This window comes from Centroberyx gerrardi, chromosome 3, assembly GCF_048128805.1.
Source record: "Centroberyx gerrardi isolate f3 chromosome 3, fCenGer3.hap1.cur.20231027, whole genome shotgun sequence".
NCBI lineage: Eukaryota > Metazoa > Chordata > Actinopteri > Beryciformes > Berycidae > Centroberyx > Centroberyx gerrardi.
This window is the reverse complement of record NC_135999.1, coordinates 31,909,111-31,924,567: the sequence shown is the minus strand read 5'-3', so window position 1 is coordinate 31,924,567 and position 15,457 is coordinate 31,909,111. Positions and strand designations below refer to the sequence as shown.

Sequence of the window (15,457 nt, the reverse complement as noted above, 5' to 3'; positions counted from 1 at the left end):
GTTACTATGGTTACGGGACGCTCTGTGTCTGTCGCTCTGAAACTTTCTCGCGATTCCATAATAGGTTTTTAGGTTAGTATGCATATGCAAAGTCATGAATGTAAGCACCTCAATGCTGAAATCTAGTAATATAACATAATTTAACATTTTTGGTTAACATTATACAGGGTTGCTGTTTCTTGACTTAATCCAAGAGGTTAGGTGGTGTAGAAATGCAGGAAATTTGTTTTAAATTACTATTTTTCTTCTGGGGGAGGACCCCCAGCCCCCCTGCCAATTATGTAGAGAATACTTTGTTGGTGACCCCTGACTACAAAAGTTGTTGTGTGGTACGTGCCCCATGAGCTGGTGTAATGGATTTGATTTATCATCATCTACAGACTGCAGACATTACATTAAACAAGCAAGACGCTGTAAGGATTGTAAGACTCCAGTTTACTGAAGCACGCGCCTGCGCTGTACTGGGTTCCCTTTACGCCCTGGAGAAAAAGTTGACCCCCCCGATTGTCATTGTATAATTCGCACTCTGCATGTAACCATGGGTAATCACCCCTGAAACATTACGTGCAAGGCAAAGATACACAGCACACTCAAACATACAACAAATTTACCGGATCTGCTTTTATTTTTCAAAGGTTATAAATCTGTAATGACATATCAAATGCCAAAACAGGTGCATACCTTTGACTCAGAATTGTCTGTTTTATTGAAAGCTACACAGGAGTAGTTTGTTTATACTTAAGAAGTATGATATTTAGGCTAGGTCTCCAAACTGAATGGAAGTGAATGAGGAGCCTGACACCTGGGAGGAATGTTGGTGTTGACAAGGCACAGCAGTCTGTTCCCTGTCTTGAGGAAGACAGGGAATATAGGAGAAAGTTGGTAGGAACTGCCAAAGTGGAAACCTACAGTACTGTATGATATCTATATTTTTGGAAAACTTGTTTTCCGTAGTATTAATCTTTATTTGCATTTATTCTAATGTTACATAGCGTTTTTCAAGCAAATAAAGACTTAAGTTAGATACACAGATACAGTAGCTTTCAACCTAATTTTCTCAGGTGGCCCAAGACTTTTACAGATTTTACACAATAGATTTAATCTAGGTTTATCACCATACCGATATTGTCCTTAATTTCACGGCTATTGTCCTGTTGTTGCTTTTTAGTAATTGTGATATTCATATCCTCAGGTAGCGCATTTGGCAAGAATTGGAGGTGCCTCCTTGCGTGACTGCACCAACAGGATAATGAATAGGTAAATTTCAATGCAGTGACTGTTTAATCATCTTGCACTCTGAAATAAAAAATGTATATATATTTTATATATATCTTTTTTCTTCCTCTTGGGCTGCTTCTTTATAGTAGGGGTGTGCGCTCCGAGTAACCACTGACGCATTCAAGTTACCGTCACCAGTTAATTTGGAAACTAGTTGAACAGGCTATGTTATATTAACCTCATGACAGCCTCCAGCGCGGAAGATTTCCTCCTGGTTGTGCCTGAGTGTGGACGTGCCGTTGTGTTTGTTGTAGTTTTCTGCTGCTGCCAACACTGTATCGGTTAACTCTGCGATTTGGCTTATTCTGCAAGATGGAACGAGATAACCTGCCGATGCCAGCTCATCCAAGAGGAAGCGGGTAACGTGTTTTCTGCCACTCATCTGTTCTCTTTTCTCTTAGCTCAGGGGCATCCTAACAGTAAAAGTAGCTTGATGTATTCAAAAAACGAACCTAGTCGAAATAACATTTAAGGTGATGTAGGCTACACGACACTAGGGTGACATGGCATAGCCTACGTTTAAAAATGTCTTTCTTAAAATTACATTCGGATGACCAACTAGGGAAAATACTTAGGCTACATAGCATATAACAGTGGGAAGCTTTCAGTGGCCTGAAAAGTAGGTAGTTTGACATAGACTAGCCCCGATACATGCAGTTGTCTATCTTGTAGCTATCTAATGTGGTAAAAGGTAAAACGGTATAACTCCAGACGTTGTCCGAATTGTCAGGAACCACTCTCTGATTCGGCATAGATATAGTCCACAAAGAAGCACTCATTTCAATAAAATCTCAACTTTTAGAATTAGTTCACGCTGCTCACCAACGTTACTGCCCACAACTGTGTAACGTTATTTTGGTGGAAGGAGATTGTAGGACCAGGTGAACCAATTATAAAAAAAAAAAATTTTTATTCATGATAGGCTATGTGCCGATTTCAAGGCTGGCTTCTAACGATTCGTAAAAGGTCTTTAATCATGAAGAAAATATTAGGGATATTCATTGCCAGTCACGTAGATACATATGAGACAAAAATAAAGGCATGAATTCCCCAAAGAAAAACCACGGCACTCCGTCTGCAGGTACAAAAATGTAAAAAGCCTTTATTATAATGGCTATGGACCAAGAACTGGCCTTCGTCAGAGTCAAAGTGCTAAGGAGCACACAAACACAGCCCACATAGACAAAATAAACAATCATGTTTCTTGTTTTCTTTTTAATTATGGTTATAGACTGACTTCTTTAGTGCATATTTATATGCATTTTTTCCTTTCTTCCTCATAGCATTTGGGATTCCACGCCCATTGCTTTGTGAGGCCATTGTGATGCCAGAGTGGGGCCCCGTTTCACGTAGGTTACGTGGCTAACTCGGTTAACCGGATAAATTTGTTGACAATTTGGCATAAACCCAGGATTTTCCGTTTCACGAAGCACTTGTTACCAGGGCAACAGAGCCTTAAGCCCAAACCTGCAAAAACCCAGGTTTAAGCTTAAATTAGCTGGATAGTATGAACATATATAAGCCAGAAATCACACACACCCAACAGCAAATGAATGCAGCGTTTATACGAGCGGTTCTGGAGCTGTCATTATAAGGAGCATTTAGAAGGAAATGTGTTTGTACAGATTGATCCTTTAGCGCACGCAAATAATTATCTTTATGAACGCTATCGATTTAGTCGTGAGTGAATTATTTACCTGTAGCAATTAATAGATAGCAATTAATTAATTTATATCCACAGCATAAATGTACAGTGTCTCATAACGTTCAGACAATATTGAGAGCAATAGTAACTGATGTAAAGCATAATGTCCACTTACTTGCACATTACCTGGTTGAAAGTGTAGAATTACAATAAAGAGGCTACCTGTTTAAAATATATTTTTATATTTGATTTTCACTTGTTACAGGTCCTTTTCTTGCCACTGCCAGATGCCCGGGGAAATAATTAAAAATAATATAGCCTACTATTTAATATTTCAGTTTGGTGACATTATTAGATAGCACAAGAGTCCAAATATTATGGGCTTACAACCACTTTAAAATTGACCATAATTAAATTAGCCACGCTCTTTAGTAAATAAAAGTCTTCTTATATATTTATATTCTCTGCCTCCTTCCTCCCGTCAGTTTAGCCACTCTGGCAGTGTTGGATTTTCTGGATAATATTGTTTTTTCTTCCGGTGACAAAAATGTGATTTGGTAAACTGAAACCACAAAAAAAATCAAAGCATTATACAGGTTACATTATGAGAATTCAATAAAAGGTGTTGCTTTGGTCCATTTCAATATGTTACGTCATCCTGCAGAGGTATCCTCGCCTCGCCTCGTGTCCATATTAGGAGTGTGATGCTGTTTTTGGCGTGTGATTCATCTCCCCTTTGTAGCAGAGCGGGAGTGCGCAGTTATCCGAGATGAAGTAATGCGGGATTGACTAATCAAATCCTAATCCACGTTCGTGAAACACAAAGCCTGAGCTCAATTGATCAAATAATTCGATATATGGCACGCGTCCAATGGACCCTTTTCACAGGAGCCATTTTGATGTGTCATAGCAGGTAAACACAGGTGTAACTAATATGGTTCCATTCCATTTAGTTGTTCCAGTGCCATTCCAATGAGCCAGCATGCACAATACCAGGGCCATGGCACTGGAACACCTAAATGGAATGGAACCATCATTAATGTTATTAGTTACACCTGTTTACCCTGTTATGACACGTCAAAATAGCTGCTGTGAAAAGGGTCTATTATCCTGGATTGTTTAAGCCACGTACGTGAAACGGTACGTGGCTGTCCTTGGTCGATACGCATTAGTCGCTGTTTTAAATATGTAGCCATTATAAAGAAGGCTTTTACATTTTTGTACCTGCAGACGGAGTGCCGTGTTTTTTTCTTTGGGGAATTCATGCCTTTATTTTTTCTCATATGTATCTACGTGACTGGCAAGCAATATCCCCAGTGCTTAATATGTAAATGATGAGGTCCCGGAACACCAAGGGGTCGGTGTTCCCGCGAGTCGGTGTGGAGGGAAAAGGTTCCAGAACATATCAAGACAACAAGGGCATTGGAGGCACGGTGGTGCTCAGTACAGCCATACTGTAGACCTAACAGCCTAAACATTACTAAATGACCGACTATATGACCTTAGAGCTCCGACTACTGGGGACCTATAACAATATTTGATTATTGTATAGGCTACATAATATTGTCCAAAACGTTGGATTTTTACAAACCTGCCCTTCAAGTAGGCTAGTGGACTAAAGACATAACTTCGCTGTGCACAACATAAAAATGCCCGCATACTTGGCTGTGAGACATCCTAATCATACATAAACACACCAAGGAAACTGCAATGGCTTCAACCCACCGGTGCCGGAAGTAGGGGGGCCAAGGGGCCATTGCCCACCCCCACCCATCCACTTTTACCTCCTCCCACCTTCTTTTTAAGTCGCGAATCACTGTATCCCCTCAAATAAATCCCCTCAATTTTTCCAGTAGTTTTGCAGGCACACAACAGTTCCGCTGAAAGACCCATCAGGGTGACGAAGGTGGCCACAATTGCGGACATGCTGGCAGCACAGGGACGGGGCACAATCCCTCTTTAGTGAAGTCGACAGGCTTCTTCGGCTGTTTTTGACGGTGCCCATGTCAAATGCGACAGCTGAGCGGAGCTTCTCCAGCCTCCGTCGGTTGAAAACCTACCTTCGCTCAACAATGTCCGAGCGACGCCTAAATCACCTCCTCTTCCTCCACATCCACAAAGATTTGACCGATGGCCTGGACCTCCAAAAAGTGCTCCGCAGCTTCTGCTTTGCCAGTGAGCGAAGGGAGGTTTACTTCGGCAAAGTGAGGGGAAGATGAATTAACTTTATTAGGCCTACTTAACAGTTCAGCGTTGGTGATATGCCCCAGTTCGAGTGGCACTTTGAACTTCTACAAATGCTGTTAGGCTACTTTTTCTTTTCAATATTGTGTTGTTAACTAATGTAATATTCGTAATCCCTGTGAGTAAAGGGAGCCAAGTGTTGAGGTTTCATGCCAGCACAGTTAGGAAATAAACGGAGCTATTTCTGTTTGCTTGTATTTTCAAAGATAAAGTTCGTTGTTAAATACGTTACCTGAATCTTTTTCTTTCTTCACCATCTTCTTTATGAGAGAGGACCAGCTGACGTGCTGCTGCGACTTTATTTCTAAGCAGACCCGGCGGGAGAAACAAATTCGTGGACGGGCATTAAATTTTCTCGGGGGGCACAATGATTTTTCAACGTAACATAAGAAAAATCATAATACAGTAGAAAGCCATTAGTTTTCACTTTTTGAAGGATATTTCACTAACAAAATGTATTAATTTAATTCCTTGTCAGTTCACAGAATTGTTTTGTGGCAAGCAAATATCTTGTTTAAATAGATTTATTTCTTTGCATAAGCAAAACGCCTCTGAGGGTTTCTCTGCAACAGGTTCCCTTTCATCTGTTTCAGTACGCCGCTGGGACAGCGACACAGCGGCGCTGTGGCTCGGCGCTGTCCGCGGTGCTGAACTGGACGACGGCGGAGAGGCAACTGAAAAGTCATTTCTCTCTCTCTTAAGATATATGATACCGCCACACACACACACACACACATACACACTTTTTGGCCCCCGCACTTCTGAAATGAATCCGGCGCCCCTGCTTCAACCATTTACCAGACAAATTCTGTCTCGAGTAGTTACGCATTAATATTCAACACAAATACTTGCATATCTATTTTGAACGTAGGAAACAATGTCAGCAAATAATGAAATGACAGCAGTAAAACGTGTCATGGTCATGCCATGCAGCTAGAAGTAGACCTAAATGCGACACTCAGCTGGACCACGCTGGTTTTGAAATGCTCACATTGATGTGGGGCTTACAGCCCTTCACATCAACCAATTATATTACCAATTATTTCTGAACACTCACACTTGCTCATAACATGCGCAATTGCCCACATATTTAACTGTGGGACTTACAGGTCCGCACTCCAAATAAGTTCTGTTTTCATCTATGCAAATATGAATTTAGATGTTATTGTCCCAGCAGAGAACTGTAACACGTTTACAAACAAAAAAAAAACATGCTTACCTTGTCTAATTTTCCAAAAATAGTCCACACAGCGAACATATGGACAGCAAATTCAACTGTCTTTTAGCCATGACGATGTCTGAAGTTTACCAGACATCGTCTGCCGTTTTTGCCGTGTTCTACCTCAGATCCAAGAAGCGCTTCTTCCTTATTCTTTTTTCTAGGTCTTTAATCATGTTTTACGCGGTGTGTAGGGTACGTAAGCAGAATTAAAGTGACAGTTGTAGGCCTATCTTAGTTTCAAGAAGGCAGAAGTGGCAAAGCTGTTGTATATTTATGGGTGTAGGCCTACTCTGTGGTCCTTATCCTTCATCTTGATTCAGTTTGGAAACATGAAGTTCAGCATCCGGAAATAGTAGGTGTGTAGGTTCAGAAAGCTCAAAGTGGGCTGGGCTGAGACGTCTTAAAATTACCATAGGAGACATGTAAGGCAAATGAACTCAGACCAGTCAAGTGTCCAGCTCCAGCCTCATCGTGTTCTTTCAGGGTACAACAAATAAAATGCAGTGGGCCAAATTAGAACTTTTAAAATTTCATTATGATCAATCTTTTGACACCATTCTGTTTAATAGTCTACACCAGTGATTCTCAACCTTTTTCATATCAACGACCCCTAATTTAGTACACATTAGGGCCACAGACCCCCATTTGATGAGATTTTCTCTCTCAGACCCAAATCTGAGAATTGTTGTATTGTTAGATATGATTTTGTCCAGAATTCCATAACTATCTGTATTGTAGGTAGAGAGATAACAGTGAAACTATGATCAAAACAGTCATTCTTATACATTCTCTAATTGTTTTAACTTCTTGTAAATGAAATAATGATGAAGTTTAACAATTTATCAATTTGCTGGGGACCCCCTGGAACCCCCTCAAGGACCCCTGGTGGTCCCCGGACCCCATGTTGAGAAACGCTGGTCTACACTACATCACAATGTAGCATTCACAAAGCAAAGTGCTCTACGCAGCTCTAGTCAGCTTAGCGTCTACCAACACACACACACACACACACACACACACACCAAATACAACATTGTCACATTCAGCTATTATGAATGGAGCTTTTTAGTAGTTCTTGGTAAATGGCTTCTTTCATATCCCTAACGAATGGAGGATCACCTAGGTGTTCTCCTGAGTGGCTAGCAGAAGCAGTATGTGTAACGGGGCTATGACAGAGTGTTGTGCTGCTCTCATCCAACATAACGCAAGTAGTCACTTTGACTGGCATCAGAATCTGGACCAACTGTTCTGCATTAGATATGTCTGACTCTATTAAAGTGCTAATCTCCTTTTCGCTCTTTCTGACATTGGCAGGATGGTGGTGCATGGCTGCTGCTAGATGAAACGTTCAACCATGTCTTTTCTCTCTCTCTCTCTCTCTCTCTCTCTCTCTCATGGTATAACTAGGGGGAGAGAGGACTACCTGGAACAGCCCGAGTATTTTATGGCTGTGGCCTTCCTGTCGGCTCAGAGGAGCAGGGATCCGAGCTCACAGGTATATAATTTCAGTTTCAACTTGCTTTATTGACATGACAAGTACATTCCTGTGTTGCCAAAGCGAATACAATGATATATATACTGTATATACAGTATATATAGTACTTAAACACACACACACTTATCTTACCACACACACTGCGCATATCAACTTTTCCTCTCTTACTGGCTCTCGCATACAAACTATGGGATTTGGATTGCTATCGAGACTAATATGTTTGGATTGAAGCTGCCGATAGCAGATATTTTATGTTGATATTCAGTATCTTCAAATTTTACCATTTTCATACAAAAAAATTACAAGGATTCAGTATTTCACCCATACTTTTCTTCTTGTCAGGGTGGGAAAAAGTCTCATTCTCCAGCCAAAAAAAGCAAATGACAAAGCAGTATTATTACTCCAGTATTTAACATTTAACATATTACCTCTTCACTACACGTTTCTGTTTGATCTCTGCTCTAATTAGCTGGTTTACTCCTCTCTGTTGTAAAAATGTGACTATATTGTTTATGTCACTTGCAGCCACTGTAGCTCAAAGGGATGGAGGGTTGCGGTGAGACTGTGTCAGAGATTTGTGTCAGAGATAAATTCTGCAGATATTATTGCAATTTCTACTGGAGACTGATGGAGGTCGATCTATGTCAGATACTTTAACAGTGATAGTGAATTCAGTCTACTCCTTCCTTCATGGATGCTTGGAATGTGCGTTTACATAATGCATTCGTCTCCTAAATCATGTTATTTCTCCGCACCAAACTATACACCTTTGGAGGTTTGTGTGAGCAAATCATACACACAGCTGTTGCATTTCAAACAGGTGTCCTTTGTATGTCTGACCTGACACTAGCTGCGGTTACATGAGCCATATTTTTTCTTTCTGAATGAAATCATTCTGATTGAGGATTCCCCCGCAAGTGGTCACATGAGCGCTAAATAAAATGATCGCATAAGGTGTGCGAACATGCTCCAACATATGTAATCAGAATAAAAGTTCCTGACATGCGCAAAATGCTGAATCCAGCACTCTAACATGGGCTTACGTTTTTTAAAGATGGGACTGTGTCGGGCTTGGCACCATTATTGCTTTACTACTGTTCTTTCGGATGAAGCAACACATTCAGAACATTACAACTCGTAAACCAGGAGCTAACTAGGCTTGTCAATGCTGTTACAGGTAGGCTATGCTCAAATTTTATTTATTTATTTTTTTTTCATTTAAATTCCCTTTTATATTTGGTCAATTAAAATGTAGCCTACTACAAGACACTCACAGTGTCCTGTAGTGCTTGACAAGCATAGATGACTGCCTTAACACCCCGCCTTGTCTGTAACCCTAAAAACCTAAAAAACCCTAAAAAATATATATATATATTCATAGTTCCACTATATAGAAGTATATTTTCACTGAGACCATGTTGAACGCCGTGACATCTGCTGGCCACAAGTGATTATTTTGGCAGTGAGCATCAAATCAGTGGAGTCAAGTTAACTAATTGTTACAACTTATGGTGACGTTCAAGGCATAGTAATATTGGCATGACCTTTCTAAAATGTTGGTATTTGGCTCATTTGCCAAATAAATAAATCTATTAAGTAAGTCCGTTAGCAACCTCAATTTTTTTTCATACCATTGCAAACCATGACTGCACACTGCACACTACACTGTCCTGCTGTATTTATTGATATACTTTGCTGGCCTACAGATAAGCTAATACAAAGCTGAGTTTTCAATCGCAATGCAAACTAATTTAATTGAGTTTGTTTGCCCTTGTGTACACAGAAATGGTAGATGAAAAACCTTAAGTGTGTGCATTATTCATTTGTTTAGTTTAGTCAGCGACTACAATATTAACACATTTTCAAATACTGACACTGAAACATACACACGCAAGGTCAAAACTAATGCTCAGGTTGATTTTAAATTTGGTAGGTGTTCATTTTTTTCAAAAATAAAACCTTCCATTGACAATGAATATGCAAAATTCCTGAATTTACATAATTGACAATTACATCAATGAATCGTTGAAGCTCAAATACTAACAAATTTCTTTGAAAAGGTATTTAGACTGACACAAAAATTCTCCATTGGTTCCTTGCTGTGGTCTTGTGGTTTGTGTGTGTTTGTGTAGTATGATTAGACCAATACACACTGAATGTACAGAACGTTAGGAACACTTGCTCTTTTCATGAAGTGTACTGACAAGGTGAATCCAGGTAAAAACCATTATGTATGGAAGTTGAGAAGTGACATAATTCAAATGAAATCATGAAATAGAATTGCAATTTTAATTCCCATATATGACAGCATAATATGCGACAAAATGATTTTAGGGGAAAGCCTGGCAGACAATAGGTAAAACTTTTTTTTGCTCAAACCGAGGGTGCCGCTCCAGATTGTTCCGGCCCAATTTAACCCCTAATTATAAGTAGGATGAAGTTGCAGGTTCTTTTCATGGTAACCTTGTACAAATCAAGATGTTATCGATGTGTTAGGGTTTGGTGTGGATGGTGAAGAAGAAGAATGCTGTAAAGCCTCCTGAATTAAACAAGCTGTCTCCTGCTGGAACTCGGCGTAGCTTTGCAGCATCTTGGCATATGAGTTAGAGTAGTTCTTGGTTGCAAGCAGCGGACTGATCTGGTCTGATGGGCGGTTCTACAACATTCAACCAATCAGATGATCCCACCCACTGGTTTTGATGAGTGAGTTTGACAGTTTGCATTTTCATTTCCATTTTGGCAGTAATAATTATTTTTCGAACATGTAAATGAAAATGAAATCTGGATTTTTTCATTTTCATTTTGTCGCATATTATGCTGTCATATATGGGAATTGATATTGCAATTCTATTTCATGATTTCATTTGAATTATGTCACTTCTCAACTTCAATTTCATTTTAAATATGGCACGGTTATGCTTTGGAGTGCATGGAAAATTAATTGTCAATGGAATTTTCATTTTCATTTTGGCAGTAATAATGCTTTTTCGAACATATAAATAAAAATGAAATTTGGATTATTTCATTTTAATTTTAATTTTGTCGCATATTATGCTGTCATATATGGGAATTGAAATTGCAGTTCTATTTCATGATTTCATTTGAATTATGTCACTTCTCAACTTCCATAGGCAATTGCCTCCTCTCTTGCCTTCAAAAATCGGGGCTCAGTAGTTGGTGTTCGCCTGGTGTTTTCCTATGTGGATGTTGCTGAAGCTACTTTGAAAGTCTAGTTTTACAAGCTTCCAGCTACTACACATTGAAAAAGTTGAACTGCAGTAAAGCTACCCTCAAGACAAATACACTTTTGTTTACTGAACTTGGTCAGAAAAGGCACTTCGAACTAATTTGCAAAAAATGTTTGGACACATGACTGCAAAAAAATACCACAGATTAGGATGTTAACATTTTTTTATTTTGTTTGAAGTAAAGTGCAGGGAATGTTGACTGTCTTTCTAATGGCCACACTCTGACAGCTGCCTGCCAGAAACTAGTCATACATGTAGGGAAACTACGAACCAACAGAGGTGAATGATCAGGAAAACAAAACAGCATTGCTGTCCAATGTTTATATCATCCTTTCACTCGATAAAATCATAGTAGTGGGAATACTTCCACCCAGAGAAAGTAAACTTTTCTGCCATTTCTCATTAAAATAGTGGGAATATTTTCACTCGGAGAATGTCAACTTTTGTGCTATATCTCATCAAAGCAGTGGGAATGCTTACACCCAGTGAAGTCAACTCCACTGATTTTTCATACAAAAATATATCGCATGGCCCACCCTGGACACCCTTTGTGCCTTCTTTGCTGTGATAAACACAGTTTGTTGTAAAAAATTGAATTCAAAAGACCAAAACAGTAAGTGCACATAGAGATCTTGGTACAAGTTGGCTAGACTGTTTACCTGCACAGAGCAAGGCAGTGGTGACTTTTCTGACGTACTTGTTCACCACTGATCAATCACACGATGTAAGAGTTCTGAACTCAGCTGTTCTTCACCGGGTCCTTGGTCCTTCTGCCGGGTTTGGACATAAACGCTGATCATGATCATGGGCCAGGAAATCAGACTCGTTCTCTCCTTAGTATTGCATTGGCAACATCCTCTAACGGCGCCAAAGCAGCCATTGCATCGTAATGCACAGCCATTGCGCACCGCTATATATTATGAGCCATAACAGCATGTTGATAGATCACAGGATTAGGTCCGATATGTGCGTTCTTATTCCCACATTACTGTGACGATATGGTGACTATATGTAAACCTATTTACTCGCGCTACAATTTATTGCATAGGCCAGGGGTCGGCAACCTTTTTGATATGAAGTGCCGTTTTTAAATATTCTTGTTAATCAGTGTGCCTTATCAACATTAAGGTTTTTCTCCCATAATCAGGACATTGTAATTATATATGAGAGCACTATACAAGAAGGCTGCCATCCTTATGAAAACATCCATATCTGAGTTGAAATCATTAACCCTACCAACCTTCCACCAATCTTGTTCATCAGCAACTATTAACTAATAGTTGTTTTTTTTTACCCCCTGTGGTTACGAATTATATGCACAGTTCCCATTTCAGCATACTGTTTTCAATGGCATTCCCTCATTTACAAAATGTTCCAATGGCTTATCCTTATGAAAGCATCCACATCTGAGATGAAAAAAGAGACCGGGACAAAGAGCTCCGTTATGCAAAGCCATGTGTGCTACAAATAAACAGATGCCTACCAGTCAATGTGATCCCTGGCCCTGCTTTCCTTTGCTGAGCTCCATTACCTGGGGGTCGTACTTAGTCACTTTAAGTTGCACACAAGCTTCGGAGTGGTCAGTTGTCAAACGACTGCGGGAGGGGCTGAGCACGCTCTTCATGTGCGAAAATATCTGCTCACAGAGATACGTTGATCCAAAGACCGTCAGCAAAGCCAGTGCAATGTTCCTGAGACAGCTAAACGTCTCCGGTAGATTATCCAGCAGGTGCACCTGCCATCGCCTACCGAGCCCGCTCCGACAGCGTTATTTTTTTTCACACCCGCATTCTGCCAAGAAGGCAGCGAGTACTAGCCAATCAGAGGCAGAGTAGGGCGGGTCTTCGTGGAATGCGGGTGGGGATAAAAAATCAATCAAACTACCGTAAATAACAGGCCGCGCAACTGCCAATGGCTGTGAAAGAGGTAATTTGGCATGCGGATGAGAGGGCACTTCAACATTTCCAAAAAACTCTCTTGCACACTTATTGCTAGTGTGCCATTGGTTAAGCTACCACGTGCCAATGGTGGCACGCGTGCCTAAGGTTGCCGACCCCTGGACTAAACTATCACATCTCTCTCCCTCTCTGTAGGTAGGAGCCTGTATAGTGAACCAGGAGAACAAGATTGTTGGTATTGGTCACAACTGTATGCCCGATGGCTGTGACCAGCTGCCATGGTCCCGAGATGGAGAATGGCTGGACAAAAAGTACCCTTATGGTGAGATCACACACACACACACACACACACACACACACACACACACACACACACACACACTCTTTGCTCTTTCACATAGCCTACATGAGAACATTCAGCATCAATTCAGAATACTCAGACTCTTATCCTATAAAATCTGTTTTGTTTTTTCTCAAATCCCTTATTATTTTTTCTCAGTTTCTTTTATTCGGTTTTATTTTTTCTGGAATCAGGTTTTGTGTTTTTATGTAATTATTAGCAGTGTTTCCCCTACCATTATTATTTTATTCACTTAGTAATAAAATGTAAATGTTGTAACTCCTCATCCAAGCCGGGCGGAACGTGAGTTTGGCCGGGCACCTACTAAATAAATAAAATGAAAAACCTTTGCCAAAACCGCTTTGATTTTCCATTAATTTTCAATGTCAGAGTTAGAGGTCTGCTACCCGAGCCAAGCCCGACAGCACCCGAGGCTGTATGTCGGGTATTGGCCAGGTAGGGCTGGTTTCTAAATAAATAATTTGGGGTCGGGTCGGGCTCGGTTGTGTTTTTTCATGCGTGGAAAAAAGCACAATGTTTTATGCTCCTTGCTTTCTCCTGAAGCTCTGTCTCATACACAGGCTGGGCACACACACAGTCCCCCTCCCTCTGCTGAGCGCTGCAAAAGCTCCAGCAGTGGATATAAGAATTTATTATATCCTAGTCTTATAGCACTAAGGAATAGGAAGTTGTTCCAGACAGGAATATGGATTAGTAAAATGGTCTTTGAACATATTTTCAGAAATAAAGTTTACTTACTTTCCTTAATAGTTTACTGAATTGCTCCCTCTCTGTCTCTCTCCTTTCCGCTCTCCCAGCCGATGGTGCTGAAAGACGCACAGTCCCGAAAGGGTCTTTTTCCGGGCCGTTTTTGTTTTCTTACTGTTTTATTTTCTGTTTTACAAAGGATAAAGGGAAAATCATGTCCTTCATGTCCTGTTTCTGACCAGGAAAACGAAAAATGCCTAGTAGCCTATTTCTGTTTTTCATTTGTGGATTTTGAAATGAAAATCAAATCACCATTCGTTTTTCATTTTTTAATTTCTGTTTCTGAGAAGAAAATGGAATGACCAAAAAATACACGGACCCTCCTGCTCCTCTCTCTCTCTCTCTCTCTCTCTCTCTCTCTCTCTCTCTCTCTCTCTCTCTCTCTCTCTCTGCTGAAAGACGCACAGCAGCGGCTTCTCTCAGACCCAAAACGGGCTTACTGATTGTTTTCTTTATTTATTCTTTTTTATTGTCTGTTTTACAAAGAAGAAAAGGAAAATCAAGTCCTTTATAAATGTTGATTCTGCCGTTTCTGACCAGGAAAATGAAAAATAGACTACCTTCTATTTCCGTTTTTTAGTTGTGGATTTTTAAATGAAAATCAAATCACCATTCGTTTTTCATTTTTTAATTTCTGTTTGTGAAAAGAAAATAGAATGACCAAAAATACACGGACAGTGCTTGTGCCATCAATGTTCTGGTATCATTCACACATACAGTCGATATGGAACATTACTAGTAGCCTAGTAAGTTACAACATCTTGAGCTGGGAAATTGGCAGAACTGATATACTGGTATTTCCACACTGGCTGCTGTTCACACATGACAGCATGCCGTCACATTGACGGAACAGGCTGCGTGTGTGAAAGGGACTTTAGACTCAACCGGAAAATGGGAAATTCTTTAGTGTCTCAATAACGGGAGAGTGTGAGATTTTTGTAGTGTATTTGCTTTAATAAGAGCTCTGAAAGACAACCCAGGACTTGCCTGCTGACAGCTAATGGGTGATTCATAGCTCTCGCCAGGGAGGCCTGTTTAAACTTGGCTGGCTAAAACAAACGCTAGTTACAGTTAGGTCATAAATCTAGTAAAAAGAAAAAACTACTAACCTTCTCTCTTGGGGGAACTCAGGGAATATCCCTTCCTGGCTTCTAGACCTACAGGAGCTAAGGTTGGGTTAGTGACCTGAAGGGACGGGACTCCCGCCCATACCAAACCAAGGGCCTTAGGGAGGAGTGAGACTAATACGGGGTCAGTTCAAGTGAGGCCTAGGCATAGCACATTTTAGGCAAATGTATGGTTTCTGCAGTGTGCCCGGT

At 40.4% G+C, this 15,457-nt stretch overlaps 1 protein-coding gene across 1 annotated transcript in view; it reads left to right on the top strand.

The window, feature by feature from the left end:
• Nucleotides 1-7,782: 7,782 nt before the first annotated feature.
• The window catches only part of LOC144538508 (deoxycytidylate deaminase-like), a 28,313-nt gene continuing 20,638 nt past the window's right edge, over nt 7,783-15,457 (top strand). The window contains exons 1-2 of the mRNA XM_078282745.1: nt 7,783-7,884; nt 13,226-13,352. Coding sequence (XP_078138871.1) covers nt 7,834-7,884; nt 13,226-13,352 — 178 coding nt within the window. The 5' untranslated portion in view covers nt 7,783-7,833. The remainder of the gene's footprint in view (nt 7,885-13,225; nt 13,353-15,457) is intronic.